At 31.8% G+C, this 19,754-nt stretch overlaps 1 protein-coding gene across 4 annotated transcripts in view; it reads left to right on the forward strand.

The window, feature by feature from the left end:
• The window catches only part of LOC143191253 (very long chain fatty acid elongase 4), a 70,524-nt gene that overhangs the window by 39,968 nt on the left and 10,802 nt on the right, over positions 1 to 19,754 (forward strand). For 2 of the 4 annotated variants that reach the window (XM_076396148.1, XM_076396147.1), the window contains exons 2-3: positions 19,184 to 19,292; positions 19,401 to 19,588. In XM_076396148.1, the coding sequence (XP_076252263.1) occupies positions 19,214 to 19,292; positions 19,401 to 19,588 (267 nt within the window). In that variant the 5' untranslated portion in view covers positions 19,184 to 19,213. Of the gene's footprint in view, positions 1 to 11,252; positions 11,546 to 15,815; positions 15,835 to 19,183; positions 19,293 to 19,400; positions 19,589 to 19,754 lie in introns of those variants that run through there. The other 2 variants (XM_076396146.1, XM_076396149.1) reach the window with 2 other exon arrangements.

The following is a 19,754-nucleotide window of genomic DNA, read 5'->3' on the forward strand; positions in this document are numbered from 1 at the left end:
TTTAAACTAGACTGGTGCAATCTAAAATAATCTAAAAATCTGGTGCAAAAATAAGTAGGATTTTCATTAAACAGGATTATTTTATAATTCGATCAAACTATTAACTTATATTTAGTACTTTATAACTGTATTTACTTAGAAACAGTTACTTGATTCATTAAAATGGTTTCATGTATACATTGTTGTTTAGGTAATTGTTAAACATAATTAAAAAGGTTTCATTATGTCGACTCGTGAAATTTTCTTTAAAATGGGTTAGGGACGATGAACAATTTATATTACGAGCATATTTAAAGGTGCCATTATATTTTAAATTTTGAAGCTTTACCAAAAAAATTAAACATTTATTTAGGAAAATACTGTTCTCCATAATCAACAATCTTGGCCTACCTTTTGGCTAATATAGGGCGTTTTCACATCTGCCGGCACCGACACGGCACCGCATTTTGTTTTTATCATTTTCATTAGTCTCATATAGAAGACTTTCCTCTTTTAACCTTAAAAATATCTCTGTACACAATAAAAATCGGCGTCGACACGAGTGGACCCGTTGCTGCCCGCCGACATGTCGGTGCCGGCAACGACACTATACCGACACATCGGCGAGTGTGAAAGGGTTTCATTTGTTTACTTTTTATTTGGACTGGAACCGGGAAGGGGATTCCTGTTACGGATACCTGGTCGGGAAGACCCGCAGGAATAAGCGAGTTGGACTGGTTATGTGGAGACTGCCTCTGGGCTATCCACTAAACCCCACCCTATCATCGAATGATCCTAACTGATACTTCTTAGTGTTAGTAAGGATGATGCCCGTAACCGGTAACACCGTTAAGAGGCACAAGGGCCAGGCAAGGACGTGGTGTCATTATCACACCACGCAGCTTGCGGTACATGAGTGAATCGCTCGCCGGAGAAGGTCGAGACAATTTGGAGTTAGAGCACGACGGGGAAGGCTGTGATAGAATAAGGCCACGAAGAGCCGAATGAATTAATGGCTTAAAATATCGACCAGCTCGGTAATACATCTATTGTCCAAGAGACGAAGAGTGGAGAAATATCTCGAGTAGACCTCGGATATAAAATCGTGAACTTGGGGGACTGACGAACCAAGGGGCATTGATTATTCTCCTGAGAATTTTATTTTGAAAGACTTGCGATCGAAGACAAGACCGAGATAGGTGGCTTCTTCGACTAGAGAGAATATTTTTAATTTTCACCTGGAATTATCGTCCTGACAGAAATGATTTGATAAGAGCTGTTCGGTCATCAGATAGACCTAATCGGATGCATTTCGCCACAAAGCCTTCGTGCCAAACCTTGTCAAAGGCTTTGGTTAGGTCCAAGAAGACCGCTCCAAGTCTTTCACGTCGGTTAAAAGCACAATTGATTTTTGCGGCCAACCGATGGGCCTGATGAACGGCTGAGTGTTTCGCGCGGAATCCATTAGTTTACTTTAGATTACGCATCCACCGATATCGTTGTTGTGTCGGTGCCGGCAGTTGTGAAAACGCCCATACGATTTCCACGTCGATAATTTTTTTTTTGGAAGTGATCCATTACATAATTTTTAATATATTAAAAAGAAAGAACTTGATGTCCCGAATGTATGCCACTCAGCGGAATAGTTATTCTGAATTAGTAATATTTGGAGAATATGGCGAGTGGAAAAAGATAAGTTCTGACCTCTTCAGTCACATACGGACGATTGTTGCATGCAACAAGATTAATTTTTCGAATTGTTTTCATCATATAGACAACAAGACCTTCGCGCAATGAAGACTTGGCTTCGCCGTGAACATGAAAATGTAACTTTTTCCTAGTGAAGTTGTCACAGCGTCATAGTCATATCTATAAAACCCTCTTTTTCTGCTTTTGGAGCAGTTGTCGGCATATAAAAATAATCTATTCAATGTCCACTGGCTTTAATTCAAATAGTAGCCACTATCTTTTTCTTTTAAATCATTCCCAAGGTTTTTAATCGATGGAAAATTGTTTATTGCGTAACCTCTAATGAGTTCGTAAATTCTTGTTAAGTTTGGTAGCAATCTTCGTATATATTAATGTATTTTCCTACCTGTATTGGAGAACCTCTCCGATAGCTTGCGAATGGAACTTGTATTTAGTAACATCCGTGATTCACGATATGGCATTAAGATCTTCTTCTTTTAAACTCCTTGGTTACTTACAATTGAGTTTTAGTTAGAGTTCGATGCAATTAAACATTCATAGTCTGTAACATATTTATTCAGTAAATACTTATATTTAATTACGAAACTACTTCTTCGACTTCACAAATGTGAATACTTCATAAGCTTCATCATGCTCTCTGGCTGCATCGCAATGAGAGAATATAACATTTTCCAAGAACCTTGCCACATCAATAAATATCCCAATAAATACTTATAAGTCCTGAGAGGTTTTGTGCATGCAATAAATAATATTTGGGATAAGGTGTGGCTAGCAAACCATAACTATATTAAATGTAAATAGACATTGAAATACTCTAATCTAATACCAAATAAGGTTATCATCATCAGAGTGTTAAAGCAAATAGACATTGCAATGATTGGAAAGACTCATGTAAATAGACCTGCGAGCTGAATATCAGATAGTTTAGATCGATCCGATGATACGGGATAAAATTCTTAATCAATAAGGTAGTTGCTAAGCATAACAGGTCAATTGAAATGTTCCCGGCCTGACACATAGATGGCGCTACTAGAATTAAATCCATATATATTTTTTAGTTAGCCCTAAGCCTCAAAAGATGTGTGTATAAATCATGACAGCGGATCATTAGTTTGTGAATTATAGCATTTTGAGTGGAGCAACTTTTGTTATTGTGAAAAAAATGGATAAAAAGGAATTTCGGGTGTTGATAATATATATCGCTTTTTGAACAAAAAAATACAGTTGAAGCAAAAACGTATACAACTATCAAGGATTGGTATGCTAAGTTTAGACGTGGTGAAATGAGCACCGAAGACGATGAACGCAGTGGACGCCAAAAAAGAGGTTGTTACCGTGGAAAACATTTATAAAATCCACAAAATTATTTTGAATGACCGTAAATTGAAACTAAATGAAATAGTAAACACTCTAAAGATATCAACTGAACGTGTACATCATATCATTCACGAATATTTGGGTATGAGAAAGCTATGTGCAAAGTGGGTGCCGCACGAGCTCACTTTTGACCAAAAACAACGACGAGTTGATGATTCGGAGCAGTATCTGAAAATGATCAAGCGTAATAAACCCAAGTTTTTGCGTCGATATGTGACAATGCATGAAAGATCGTTTCACTCCGAAGTCTAATCAATAGTCCGATAAGATCCGAGTGCGTCCGAGTCATCCGAATCGAATAGATCCGAGTGGACTGCACACGATGAACCCGCTCCAAAGCGTGGGAAAACGCAACAGTCGGCTGGCAAGGTTGTGGCGTCTGTATTTTGGGATGCGCATGGAATAATTTCATTGACTACTTTAAGAAAGGAAGGACCATGAACAGCGACTATTACATAGCGTTATTGGAGCGTTCGAAGGACGAAATCTCCGAAAAACAGCCGCTTTGAAGAAAAAGAAAAGTGTTGCTTCACCAAGACAATGCACCGTGTCACAAGTCAGTGAAAACAATGGCAAAAATCCATTAATTGGGCTTCGAAATGCTTCCTCATCCACCGTATTCTCCAGATCTACGACATTTTCCTGTTCTTAGATCTCAAAAGAATGCTCGCTGGTTAGAAATTTTCGTCGAATGAAGAGGCGATCGCCGAAACTGGGGCCTATTTTGAAGTAAAGGACAAACCGTACTACAAAAATGGTATTGAAAAGTTGGAATGTCGCTTTAGTCAGTGTATCATCATTGAAGGGAATTATATTGAATAAGAAAAAACTAATATTGCCAAAAAAATGTGTTTTACTACGGTAGGCTGGGGACTTTTCAATTGATCTGTTAGTTACATTCGATTCCAATGGCAACCTCGAATTCCTTTAATAAATATATTTTTTAAAGATATACTTCATTAATTTCATCAGTGAGGATGTTCAGATATACATTCACAGTAATCCGAACAGTGGTGTGAATGAGAGAACCAGCAAAATAACACAATATTACCGCTCAAGTTATAAATAGTCTGGCTCAAATTTTAACTATAGGAAGCAGGTAGTCCGGATAATAGGTTTTTTTCTCCATACATAAACCCAGCCATTTGTAGAAAAAAAGTAAACTATCATTTATCAGACCATACCACGTTCTTCGAGTCATTAAAAGTCTAGGTTTTATTTTCATTGCATCACTTCTCAGCAAAGCATCGGTTTCCGTTTCGTTATGGAATACCAGCCGTACTGTTTCTGGCAAAACAGTATTACTCAAATGTGTATCGAGTTCTGCTGTTACTTTTACTGTGGTAGATTTAATAGTGTCTAGCTATAATCCTCTTTAATATTCGTCGGTCTATGTGAGTTAACATTGGGTTTTGCCTACTATTCCTTTTCTCCGATGATGTTTTACCATGTGCTGTATGTGCTGTTATTATCGTGGATACTGTCGCTCATGAAACGTTTGCGAGAACAGCATCTGAAAGATAAAATATTTTACCGATGGTTTGTTTCAACCGTCGCAAAACAAAGCGTATAATACACTTAAATATCACTTACAAGAACTGACATGTACTATCCCCTGTAGAATGGTGCTGATCCATATCAGACTCATCAAGTGGCAATATATTTACCAAAAATTTACTACTTATTGGCCAATGGTCGGTACCTTTTCGAAAAAAATTTTGGTGAGACAGGACGAGGATAATTTTTTTTGGCTCTAATTGCTAGACCTTATCTTGTGGAGTTTTTTGAAAAAAAATGGATAAAAAGGAATTTCGCGTGTTGATAATATATATGGCTTTTTGAACAAAAAAATACAGTTGAAGCCAAAACTTATACAACTATCAAGGATTGATATGCTGAGTTTAGACGTGGTGCGTGGTTTAGAAATGAGCACCGAAGACGATGATCTCAGTGGACGCCCAAAAGAGGTTGTTACCGACGAAAACATTTAAAAAATTCACAAAATAATTTTGAATGAACGTAAATTGAAACTAAATGAAATAGTAAACACTCTAAAGATATCAACTGAACGTGTACATCATATCATTCACGAATATTTGGGTATGAGAAAGCTCTCTGCAAAGTGGGTGCCGCGCGAACTCACTTTTGACCAAAAATAACAACGAGTTGATGATTCGGAGCAGTATTTGAAGATGATCAAGCGTAATAAACCCAAGTTTTTGCGTCGATATGTGACAATGCATGAAACATGGCTTCATCGTTTCACTCCGAAGTCTAATCAATAGTCCGATAAGATCCGAGTGCGTCCGAGTCATCCGAGTCGAATAGATCCGAGTGGACTGCACACTGCTGGCAAGGTTATGGCGTCTGTATTTTGGGATGCGCATGGAATAATTTCATTGACTACTTTAAGAAAGGGTGGACCATGAACAGCGACTATTACATAGCGTTATTGGAGCGTTAGAAGGACGAAATCTCCGAAAAACAGTCGCATTTGAAGATAAAGAAAGTGTTGCTTCACCAAGACAATGTATCTAGCTATAATCCTCTTTAATATTCGTCGGTCTATATGAGTTAACATTGGGTTTTACCTACTATTGCTTTTCTCCGATGATGTTTTACCCTGTGCTATGTGTACTGTTATTATCGTGGATACTGTCGCTCGTGAAACGTTTGCGACAACATCATCTGAAAGATTAAATATTTTACCGATAGTTTGTTTCAATCGTCGCAAAACAAAGCATATAAAACACTTAAATATCACTTACAAGACCTGACATGTACTATCCCCTGTAGAATGGTGCTGATCCATATCAGAATCACCAAGTGGCAATATATTTACAAAAAATTACTTATTGGCCAATGATCGCTACCTTTTCGAAAAAAATGTTGGTGAGACTTGTGTTGGCTCTAATTGCTAGGCTTTTTCTTGTGGAGTTTTCTGAACTGGCAAGTCTTTGTCAGTTACTTGCAGTAGATTGATGCATTTAGAGTCAACCTATACCAGATCAAAGTTCAAATTCATCCGAATATATACGGCAGATATCGAAAACATTTAAACGATTATATATTCCTGACATACTGGTACTGAGCCCTTCAAATCCAAAAGAACTTCTTTAATACCTTGTACACATTTTGTTTCATTCCTTATCGATATTACTCTGCTTTTATTGAAAAAGCAAACCTCATTATATACAAAATAAATTATTATTAATTCTTATAAATATGTGGAATAATTTTTTGTCACATTTCTGGCAACTTTGTGATTGAATTTTGACAAAATTTCTGATTAGTGATAAGTAGATAACATATTATCAGTTAATTAAGAAACAAAAAACAGTTGATGATTAAACTTGCTGTATTATCATATATTGTCACAAAGGAATATAATTTGCGACGGAAAATTTATTATTGAACTTGATCGATGATAATAAAATTAATATATTCCCATATTTTTTTCACCTGTGAAAGAACAGTTATGAGTAATTTTATTGTGATCTAATTCAAATATACTTGATATTAAAAACCAAAAAAAATGTTCGTAACCTGGTTAACGAGGCAGTTCAAAGTCTAATTCAAAACCGAAATTAATTTTTAGCCAACCCCATAATATGTTAAAATTTAGAATGATTAGATGAAATACATTGACAGTAATAGTATAAAAAATAATGCATATATTCATTTAACATTTGGTATTTATTTAATAATGAAGACTATTATGCTTGTGAAAGTTGTAAACATTTTAACATTTTAAAATATCAAAATCAGTTGAAAACATAAATATAATTGGCAGCTTTTTTGCTTGTTTTTTGTTTATTTTCATTTATTGATTGAACTCGTCATTCTCTGTGATTTCGCTCAGCAGATCGCAAAATATATACATTACACAATAATATAATACTATTCATACATACCATATATTACATGTTCGATATGTATTACAAAAGAATAATAAAAATGTTAAAAACGGACGCAATAGATCATGAAATGTGAATCTTTCAATATACAAATTTCATGTTTACAAATACTAAATGGTCGTCCTAGAATAAAATATCTTTGGTTAGTAAACTAACTCCTAAATCTCATGACAGCTGTCGAAGTTATTTCCATCACATCGTTTCATATCTATTGTTTGAATTAAACATTTCTGGTTAAAAAGAGACGGAAAGTATACAATTCGTCCTCACTAAACACCCAAAAATATCAAACCTAAACCCAATAGAGTTATTTCTCGCAGCACATCTACTTTGTAACTTTTTAGGTGTTTGCATATATTTTGATAAGCGACATCTAGTGATGAATATGCGAGGTATAAATGTAAACAACCATTAAACAATCTAACTTAACCGTTAAATTCGATGTTATTTTTATTCAGCAGTTTTCCATTCTGCGTTATTCATTTATTCATTGTATATGGACTAATAAAGGAACACTTTAAATTGCATTTTCGATATTCATCACCTTTGTGTCTCTATTTGATTTGTAGATATCAGTATGATAATTATGATATGAATCCAACCCTTTAAAAATGTATGGTGATGCCGCTCTGGTTTGTAGTTGCTTTCGAAATGCCTTCGAAGTTTGAATTTCGATATTGGTTGGGTGGTTGCCAAACCAACATAGTTCTTTCGACACAACATAGCTATATTATCAGAAATATGGGAAAAATTTATGTCAAATAATGAAACTATTTTGAGTACTAATTTTTTGTTTAAGATAATTTGTTTTTCTATCGTTTAATTTGAGGTTATTGTACAAACCTTGTATATTCAGATATAGTCAAAAATAAATAACATTTAAAAGTAAAAAGATTAGAATTAGAAAATATATTATTATAGTCAAACGTTATATAATAAATAAGTTAGTGCTCTTCATCTGAAGAATTCTGATAGTCAGGTTTCTAACAGTCAACTTCAGGAACGATTATATTTCGTAGACGCCGGAAGTGGTTTTCTCTTTAGTAGGTTGTCTATTATAAACTATATAGTAATTATTACAATGTTTTTATTTTACCTAAAATTGAATGTTTTGTTTACCTTAAAAATTTAAGTATTTCAAAAATGCTAGCTGTATATAGACATGATATTTATTAGTATCTATCGTATTAGTCTATTCAGATTTTATCGTGAAAGTTTATATCTTTTTCCCTCAAATATTTACCAAATAACGCCCATTAAAAAAGTTGGACGTTTGTTTTCTCGGAACGTATTTCAAATATCTATTTTTAAATTTCATATCTAATATCAAATTAAACAGTGGTGTTTACATTATGTGACCGTTATTTATTGAAGTAATATAAAAATATAAAAATACAAATGATAAAATGGATGGCAGAGGTGTTACCTGGTAACGAGGCTAGGGCAGTCGATGGTGGCACGTCTAAACCAAATGATGGTCGAGTACTGAATGATTGGAAATACCCTTCAATAACATCCCAGATCAACGTCTCGGGGTTGCCAGCTATTCGTTATCGGGTTCTAGTTGGCGCTGCTGGCACCCCGCCCGTGTTCAACATCTGGGATTATATTTCTGGGTAATTTGTAGACCATTATTCCACGATGTAAAATTCGACATGCCTCAAGGTCGCTACAATACTCCCCTGTCAGAATTTTACATACAATTATTTTAAGCAAATAAAAATACAAAAATATATGAAAATAAATTAAATACAAAACACTGATATACCAAACAAAATGCGCTGCATGAAAAGGGCTTTGAAAAATATGATAAATCGAAACAGTTGTGGTTGGTACGGTTGCGATCTGGTACGGTTGTTGATATCTTCCGTTCCTACAGATACCGCTGCTTCATTATCGCTTTGGCACTTGAACGTAGTCCATCGACGACGTTGAAAACAAGCTATTTTTCGGACAGGGCTCCCGTAATCGATGCTGTGGGAGGATCGATTGTTCGACGACGTGGTAGCTTATTTTCTCCGACGACGAGACGTTGGCAGTTCTGGTACCTCGGTGAAGGCATGACGACTTTACGGTGATTGCAATCAGTAGAATTAAAAATATTGAAAATGTTGAAGCAAAAAATATAACGGCCACGTAAAATACACCATATTGCACGTACCCTCCATTCACGAGTCCAAACCCAATTTTGCGAAAAATCACGTCGGGGTCACCACTTTAGGATAAAAGATATGGCTCGGTGAATGGAGGTAAAACGAATTGAAACAGTAGTGTTTACATTATGTGACTGTTATTTATTGAAGTAATATAAAAATATAAAAATATAAATGATAAAACGGATGGCAGAGGTGGTACCTGGTAACGAGGCTTGGGCAGTCGATGGTGGCACGTCTAAACCAAACGATGGTCGAGTACTGAATGATTGGAAATATCCTTCAATAACATCCCAGATAAACGTTTCGGGGTTGCCAGCTATTCGTTATCGGGTTCTAGTTCTAGTTCTATTCGACATGCCTCAAGGTCACTACACGACATTCATTACTTTTATTGTTTGACTTGAAGAATACTTTGGAAAGTTATGGCGATGCTGGTTCGTCATGACAAAATTATCGGTTTTGATAAAGAACAACTTGGACTAAAAATGTTCGAAGACAATGAGTTACAAGATTTCGAATCTCGAAATCAATTGTTTCCAGGTGTTTAAAAGTGGAAAAAAAGAACCAAAGCAAGGGTTATAATTGATTGAAAACACAGTTTCGCTGTTTCATTGCTTGTCAGGCAAAAAATAAGAGTTTTCTGTCACCTAATATGATTGGCGATGAAAAGTGGATCTGTTACGATAATATCAAGTACAAACATTATAGGTTAGTCCAGAAGAACCATCCACATCGATAGCAAAGTTGGGATCAACAAGTGATCTCAAACTGTTGCAATAACGCTTACAATGATACACTTTTGTAGCTCAGATGGCAAGTTCTGTCATTACCTAGTTCGGCTCTTTAGATATCTGATTACTACTTGTTCAGATCAATGTAGTATAGCTTATCAAAATGCTGAAGCAGGGAGAAAATGGATCGCTATATTGCCAGTTATTTAATGTTAGCGAAATAAATTCTATTAGATTTGGCCAATGGACAATTTTAAGAATATAAGGATTATATTGGCAGTTGCTCACGATTTGGATATAAGGTGAAATATTTTTCGTATAGCATCATATTTCTAAACATATAAAATATAATTAAAGAACCATATAGAAACATCATAAACTTTAACAAAATATATTTGTGATAATTTTTCAACATTAATTAAAACTTTCTTCTTATTAGGAATGGATTTTTTAATAGTTTTTTTAAGTGTCAGTTTTCAAGCATTAAGAATATGTGTTTTTAATTTAAAATATATTTATTAAAGTAAATTCTTAAATCTTATGCAGAGAACAAAAGAAAGGAATAACTAGACAACACTCCTGGTAGCTCAGGATTTCGAACTGACTTTAAAGGTATAGCTACATATAAGTAAAAAATACTGATGTTCTTCAAACTTTAAAAACCGCCAAATGTATCATTTAACATCAAATAAACTTTAGCTTGTAAAACAAAAACTAAGAAGATATAAAAGAGTTGTTTTTACAGATACTTTTAAAAAATGTCATATTAATGTCATGTTATTGGTGCATAGAAATAAAAATATTTATCATTCATTGTTATGAATGCATTTTAAAATTTTACTATAATTAATTAATTAATAATGAAATTTTTATAATACCACTCTTACTGAAATAAATGTAGGCTTTCAAACATTAATAATGTATCTTTTTAATTTTCACTTTTTCTTTTTGATATTTATCAAAAGACGGACATCTTTTGATTTTGGCACGGAGAAAGTATCATTATGAAATCGAAATTTGATTTAATTATGAATGATGTTCCAATTAATTGTGTAGCACTTGTTTGTTTAGACCTGAAGATGTTGTACAGCATAACACACATAATGTCACATAATCAAAGTGTTCTTCGTCAATATTTCGAGATCGTTAACATCAATCACTAAATTCCGAAACTTTCATCGATGGTCAAGTCGCGATAGTCGTGCTAACGGACTTGTTTTACGTCGTCTAGCAACCTTATTCGACCGACCAAAAATCGAGAAAGTGGCACCACGCAACGGAACAGCTCTTCATTCTGTACCTCGATATCCGCGGCCTACTTTGACCAATTTTCACTAAACGAAACGTGTCTTCTTTGAACGTGACTTGTTCTTCACTCGATCACTCTTCTCCTTAACATTGGAGAGGTCGTATCGCACCCAACCCTCGACAATAAGTCGAACTGCATTTAAATTTTGTTCATATTTTTTCCAATATAAAGTTTACGGGATTTCTCGGTGTTTAACTTCTTTTCTATTCGGTGGTTTCATCGAGTTCAATGATGGAACGAAAGGATGTTGTCGAATTCGTATTGAGATTTTTGATCTGTTGTTGAAGAAAATTGTGCGGGGTTTTCTTCAGCTTGTAGATATTAGTGAATTTTGTTAACGACGATATTGCTGTAATTTCATAAAAGGTTAGTATAGAGTAAGATTAGTCAATTGATTTTATTTGGATGTTATGTCATTATATTTTTTAAAATTTTTGTGATTCTTAATCTTTTAACTTAATATATTTTTCAGTAATTGCTTTTAATAGCTTTTTAAATACCTACTATAACATTAATAAAATATGAATATTATGATACAAAAATTTTAAATTACAAAGGCCAAGTCAGTAATCATACCTTAAAATAATTTAACAGCGAAACATATAAGATAAAGACAAGAAGAAAGTAAGCCAACTCGAACTAGTATGAAATTAATCGAATAGTCAATAGATTTCTATTAACCACCTGCATAATTATTAAAATAAAGATAATTATCGTCAGCCAATTACTTTGAAAGTATTGTTCATAAATATTAAATCGTGTACTCCTGTTGTGTTTACCTTATGTGTGCTATATATTAAAAGTTTAGTATATTATTTAATATTTATAGTTATTTGACAATTAATTATTATTCGGTTATACATAATAATTTGATAAACATTGCGAGAGTATATTAGTAAGCAGGCTACTAATTTCGCTTATAATTTTAAAGTAATTGATTAGACTTACTTTTTGGTGAGTTGTCATATATTTATTTTAAAATTCTCATATTTGTTTTCTGATGAAAGTGATTGATGATATTCATAGAGGTTTTTAAAAATTCTGCATATTTGAATCATAAGCTTCGAGATTGGAGTTGCATTTATTGACTACTAGTCGACGTTTCGCAAATTTTATAGATTGTATCTTCAGGGCCGGAGCTCTGATATTGAAGAGTTGTTTTTGTTGATCACTGTTGAATGATGTTGAGTGAATAATTTTAAAAAACCGGGAGGATGGAATGCCAGATAGGGTTGGCCAGTAGCGCTTGTCTTTATTGAGATTATTTTGATGTTTATAGATCTCAAAACTTTTTCCATGTTTTCTCTCAAAATGCATTTATGCAATGGCCAAAAACCTTGACTCCATTGAACTGAATATTGTAGCCAGTGTCTAACCAGAGTTCAGTTAATTATGGCTTTTATCTTTTTTTTGTCGTTCCAGTTTCTCGTATGTACACTTTCCCACATTCACAGGGCACCTTGGTAGACAGTATTGGTACTTTAAGCAGATCTCTTGTAGGTTTGGAGTTAGGCCTGATGCACCTTCCTGTGATTCGTTAGTACTTGATCTCAAGTCCAATCTTCTGAATATTTGTTATAAAACACAATATATTCGACATATAGGTTAAGTGACGCTAACATTTTAAAAATAATTAAAATAACGATAGGATGGTGAATGTGACAGCCTTATGTGGTAATATCGCAGCAATTTAATTATTTATAAACAAATTTTTACAGATAAGGCTATTGTGGTTAATATATAATATATCATCAATCTTATTTTATTACACAATTGATGATGCAACATGTTTAAAATAACGTTTAGCGATATAAAAATATTACTGAGTGTTGTTTTAGCTATTAATGACATATATATTCAAAAAAGCAATGCTCAAGTGCAGTCCAAGCAGTGATCTTTTAAGTAAAGTTGTTCCAAAGGATATATTAAATTAGTCAGAGTGCGACATAATTTATGTTCGATAAAAGTAAAACAATTAATGAGGTGTCACTTTAATTATTTCAAAAAATCATAGTTGAGTTAACAAATTTCGGTTATGATAACATGGATATAGCCTAAATATTTAATATAAAAAAGTATTAATAATTTTGCTGTCATTTATAACGAAATTAAATATTAAATATAATAATAATTATTAATGTTGGGAACTATCGACTGAAATCGACTATCGACTGTTTAGTAATTGACTACTTTTTACTATCGACTGTTTCAGCCGCTATTTCGGGTTCGATTGATTTTACTACTTTTTACCAGTGACTGTTTTAGTCGACTGTTTTCAATCGCCATTTTCGGTTCGACTGATATTTTACTTGATTTTTATTTAGTATAGACTGCTTCGTCGCAAAATTATCACAAATTTGGTGTACGCTATGTTGCTAGAAATGTTGATGAAATAATTCGATTGAATTTGAGCTCAATAATAAAAAAGAGAGCAGCAAACTAATAATAAAATATTGTATTGTTCTGTGTTAAAAACAAACATAGCTAACTGACCATAGTTTTTTACTTTAATTATATCCTCATCTAGTTCTAGACAAATATTATACAATAAAAAAATCGTTATTAGCGTATAAGTATCAACATTTTGAGAATATAATATTTTTACTGCGCTCTAAATCTGCGATGACACATAATTTTGATGTTTATCTGATATTTGATCATATAGTAATATTTTAAAAGTGTTTTTGATAAGATGTAGTTAGAACATGAACTTATATATTTAGATAAAATATATCAATATTTCGATAAAATATATCAATATTTAGATAAAATATATCAATATTTATGAAAAATATTTACCAAAATTTAATGGTTTATCTTCATTATTTGTATAGATGAGTATTAAACATATGTGAATACCACTTATTTAACGGAAGCGTTTACATTGTTGTTCCAATAAACAAATCAAAGCAAACCAGTCTTATAGAGTGATTTCTTTGATATCTTTGATTCGTTACTTTCTCTCGTTTTACATTAATGACGCTTGATTTTCTCTCTTATTGAGGAAAAATACTACGGAATTGGACTGTTTTTTTTTCGCTAAAAATAATACAAATCTGAGAGGTTGTGATGAGTGTTTGCTTTGATGATGAGAGATTAAGATTATAATTTAGTTCGATGGAACATTTAAAAAAATAATTGTCATTTTGAATACATTTATTTATTTGATAAAATATAGATAAAATATAGACTTTGTTATTATTTGTATGTTTTAGCCTAGTTCAGTGCTACAATACTAGAGGTAGCTAGATTCATTTCATAAAAAACTAAATATATACTTCAGTTAATTTTTTGTAGTATTTAATTTTCGGTGGCCTTAGAAAGTTGCAGTATTTTTAAATCCTAGTGGTACACATGGTAGGAAGCACTTACTAAACTTTACAATGGTACACAGGCCTGAGTGAGGGGTTTGTTAATTGAATTGATGTTTACAAATATCGATAATCTACCACTAAAACTGCTTTTAAGAATGAAGTTTAAGGCAATCATAGTTAAGTCTTGATTTTACTGTGATAAATTAATTCTTGTAAATTGTTTATCTTCCCGCTGAATCTTAATCCTCCTGTGGCAAATATTATATTAAACTTATATAATTATAAAATCTGCTACTATCTTCCAGTATAATTGTACTGATTGTCGTAGTTTCAATTTATCTTTTACTGTTGAGTATTTTAGAGACCCCTTTTTACCATTTAGTATTATATATATATTATATATATATTAATATGAATCAGGGCTTCGCACTACAACCCTTTTCATTATATCCAGCAACTGGCGGGTGAGACTATCCTAGAAAATATCCGATCTTATCCAGGCTGTTGTTTCGACTTATATAACTATTTATATATTTATTGTCTATTATTATTATTATGAATTATTTTATATCAATATTAATATATAATATTTTGATATAAATTAAAATCTACAATTCTTTAACTTCAACAGTGTTTTTTCTTACAACATATCTTATAAAATAGCTTATTACTATGATCAAGAAAAATAATATTTTTACGCAAATAGTTTTTATAAATGTATTAAGTGATTGCTATGGTCTGATGATTTGATACTACAATATAGAATAATTAAAATATTTTTAATAATTTTCCAAACTTTTTTCCATGTTTATGTCAATATGTACGATGTTGGTTTGGTAACGATTTAATCTTCAATTAAATTTCCAAATTCTAAGCCAATAACTGACAATCACAGTGTGCTAATATCTGGCGAATACGTGAATGCGGTAGAATTTCCTATTTAAGCTACAATATTATATTATTTATTACTATTACAACGTTTGAAAGAGGATTATTTCTTCTGTTATTTGATATTGCAGGTATTTTTTCAAGAATACGCTGAATACGCAATTTATTCAACTCACGTCGCAAAACATCACCTTGCTGACCAGCATATGGATACAGCGCAGGACACCATATGCAGAAGCTTATGGCCTTGAATATTCCGCTTCGATGTCGATGTTGATGGCTCTTCTGGACTAACCCATGAATTCTGCGTTTAGAATTGTAGTAGCAGATCTTACTATACTTTCCATCGACAGCCACAATACTCCATAAAAAGCTTTTCTTTTTTTCTGCCATGAAGCAATGGATCTATGATATTCGAACGGTTCGAAATTGAATTTTCAGTCAATTCATATGGTAACTCTTTTTTCGTTTAGTCTCTATACGTCGAAGTCTCAACCCCGTTTTTTTATCATTTAATTCAAAATAACTACATTAAAATAATTGAAACCGACATAGACAATTCTTCAAATCAACCAAATAGTAAAAGTAGAGAAAATGCTATTCTCGATATATTGAATAACTCAATAACAGAAACAGAAAATTGAAAACTATGATTTTAAGCAGATATGTGTATAATCACCGAATTTAACAATGGTTTACTTCTTTGTTTGCAACGTATTTTCACCGATAGATATAGCTGATCAAAATAGATGTCACCTGATATTTCGGCCCCTTAAACAATCACTGTTGGACATAATATCAGGTGGCCTTAAGTCAGGTGTTTAAGACGGTTAGAGAAAATATAAGTTGAATTTGTGGTAAAGAAAATTGGGAATAAAGGATGGGAAGATGTATTATCAGGATGAAGACACCAAATAAGATTCCTTGTTAAAATTTTTTACAAAAGACATTCATAATGAATAGTTCTATTATTTTCATCTTCTCTTTTGTAATCGTGATAGTGAGTTGTGCATATCAAAAATATTAAAATAAGCATAACTTAAGAATAAATTATGTTAATAAAGATGATTATACATTCATGACATAAATTCGAGTATTTTCTTTTGTTCTACTTTGTATTAGTGCATTTTTTGCAAGCAAGCCTTAATTTTATTGCTCCGGAAAAGCTAGTTAAACAAACATTCCGGTCATTATCTTATGTGTTCGGTAGTTGAGACTTAAGAATCACCGTTACCATTGAGATAATAAAATTTTATTAGCAGTGAAAACTTCCCTTTAACGTATTAAGGCGAGATGTCCAGTTTATTGCGGGAAAGTAAAAGTTATTTAACTGTAACCAGATTTTGTTGGAAGGAAACGCATTCCAAGAAAGTGAAATAAGTGACTTCATCAGAGCGAGAGGGTTCTCTTGCTCCAGCACTTTCGCTTTCCGTATTTACGAGCGTATCTGCATCTGGAAAGCGAGGAGAGCGTTTTTTGACCCGGACATAAGTTCGCATTGTTCGCGATAACGAGCTCGAGGAAAATCGAAGTTTACCGCGAAAAAAAATTGCACAGTCCTTAATTGGTTTCAGTTTTGAAGAGCACGTCTGAAATGATACGCTTTTTGACTTTCTCGTTTCAATGAAAGGTGTTGTTCGATGCGAAAAGATTAACTAGGTGCAGATATAGTGTGACTAATGGGAATTATTTGAAACGTGAAATGGTAGTATTGTATCTGTTACGGATATAATTATACTTGATTTGTAAAACATTATATTGCATTTTCTTGGATAATTATGCACCAAATAAGTAGGTGAAAAGGCAGAAAGAGAAGGTGACAAATAAAACTTGTGAAAATATTATAATTACATTAGCTTAGATGCAGAGATAAATTAAAACAGATTATAAAGTTATATTAATAGTTGTGATTTTCATTGTATTAATTTGTCTATATTTTTTGTCTAATATTAAAAGTTCTTAAATATATATTTTTAGAAAATGGATAAAGATAAAATATATATAACAAAAAAATTGAACCGACTTCAGAAAATAAATAAGGAATTTACTAAAAAGTAAAAAATAATGAAACTTAAGACAAGAAAACCTTAAAAATCGTTGTAATAACTAAATAAAAACAAACAAAACATTATTTAATCTATTTACTACATGTATTTTATATTCTACCAATACACACAATTTAGCTTAATACATACCTAAATCTATTTATCTATTTACAACATTATTTAAACTACTATCAACTGATGACTTTTGTTTTTTTGTCATTTGTTTCGTTCGTAATATAATTTTGTGTATATGAAAATTATATTATTATTTTTGTATTGTTTATGCTCTGCACCGATTTCAAACTGATCAGTTGGTAGTAGCTAAAACAAAATTTAAATATATAAACAGATTTAGGTAGATATTAAGCTAAATTGTGCGTATATAGTCGAATATAAAATACGTGTAATAGATATGTTAAATAAGATTTTTGTTTATTTTTATTTACTTACTACAATGATTATTATGTACATATTTTATCTGAAAACGTTTTTTTTTGTCTTAATAATCTTTTTGTCTTGATTATTGTTTACTCTTTAATGAGCTCCTTATTTATTTTTTAAAATTGGTTCAACTTTTTTTATTAAAAATATTTTATTTATCCCTTTTTAGTGTTAGATATTTACCCAATAAATTACGCAATTATTTTATTAAGTATTACAATGGATAGCCCAAGTAAATGTAGGAATAAATATTGAAAATAAGGAACGTTTGGGGCCCTGGAGTCCGCTACCTAATCTAGGTGATTTGATAAATGTTCCAATCAAAATAGAACAAAAATAATTGCTGCCCTGTGGGGAATCGAAACCGCAATCTCCGCATGTTAGCTCAGCGTTGTAACCATTACACCATAGAAACAGTTGGTAACATTTTTTCTACGACGTCTCATATGATATGGTTAGTGTTTAAAAAGCAAGCTGACTGAGTTTTAGACTGAAATACAGAACTTTATAAACATAAAATACTGTTTGTGAATATTTACAATTCAATACTGAACAAATGAAGATTAGAGGATTTATATGAACTTATATGAATCATATTATCAGTTAATGGTTAGAGCTCACCGGTATTTATTGGTGGAATGAACATTATATTCTTAAAGAGCAATTTCAACTACTTCTTTCAAAATAAAAACAACGAACAGAGTATTTTAACTAACATTGTGACTGTAGACTATTTAATCTTGAACCTTTTCTGGTCTTACAAAATCAGCTGTGAAACAAGCGATAATTTACTTATTATTTGATAACCGTTTTATAATAATCGGTAGAAATATTTGTTTTTTGTTTTAATTTAATCTTGTTCCTATGTATCGAAAATAAATTTCTGTTGTTGATGCCGATTTAGATAACTACTAATTTTCGAACAGTTGTTTAATAATATATGGACTTGGCCTTTATGAATAATCTGCAATTAAATATGACTAATATTAAATGTCAAAGAAAAAAATTCGATATACAGTTTACAAAGGCACCTTGCACAACATTTATTTACTCTATATTATAATGAAGCAAATATCTAACAATTTTAATATTGTAGCTTTTTGAAAAAATTATAAAAACACTGGAAAAAAATGGCTTATATTTATAAAATTGTATATTTGTTGCGTTTTTAAACATTAATATTTCTAAAATAAAATTAAAAATTATAAATTATAAAATAAATAAATAATTGCATTTTTAGTATTTTTCTATATTATATTTCTAATATATCTTAATTAATTAATTTATTTGTAATTAATAATTTTGTAATTTTTTAGAAAATCTGATAACCAAATTGGGAGACAAAAATGGCTGACCTTTTCAAAGCAAACAATTCAATGTTCCAACAAGCTTATGACTATTACTTGTGGACATTAACATTGTCAGGTAAGATAACGTATTTTTACGTGTAAATTTTGAAAAAATACTTTTTGCTTCCTTGAAATGTTATTAATAATTGCTTGTTTTTATTATGATTTTTAAACGTGTTTTTAGATGAAAGGACAAGGGGATGGGCTTTAGTGGATTCTCCTGTTCCAACGCTGCTATTCACAGCTCTTTATCTATTTTTGGTATGGATTGGACCTAAAATAATGGAAAAACGGGAGCCCTTTAAACTATCTGTTTTGTTAGTCCCATATAATATGTCCATGGCTGCGTTAAATATGTACATTGCGGTTCAGGTTAGTAAATTCTTCTGATGATTTTTCAATTTTAAATTGAAATTGGGCATTGCAATTTAATGAAAAATATAAAAAAATGATAATGAAATGTTTTTTTGATCTGCTAACACAAAATATTAATTATCCATAGTTTCTCATTAAATTTTATTATAATAATGTTGTAAAA

This window comes from Rhynchophorus ferrugineus, unplaced genomic scaffold (genome assembly GCF_030347505.1).
Source record: "Rhynchophorus ferrugineus isolate W39M unplaced genomic scaffold, kcgeb_rfMv2 rfM2, whole genome shotgun sequence".
In the NCBI taxonomy this organism is placed as follows: domain Eukaryota; kingdom Metazoa; phylum Arthropoda; class Insecta; order Coleoptera; family Curculionidae; genus Rhynchophorus; species Rhynchophorus ferrugineus.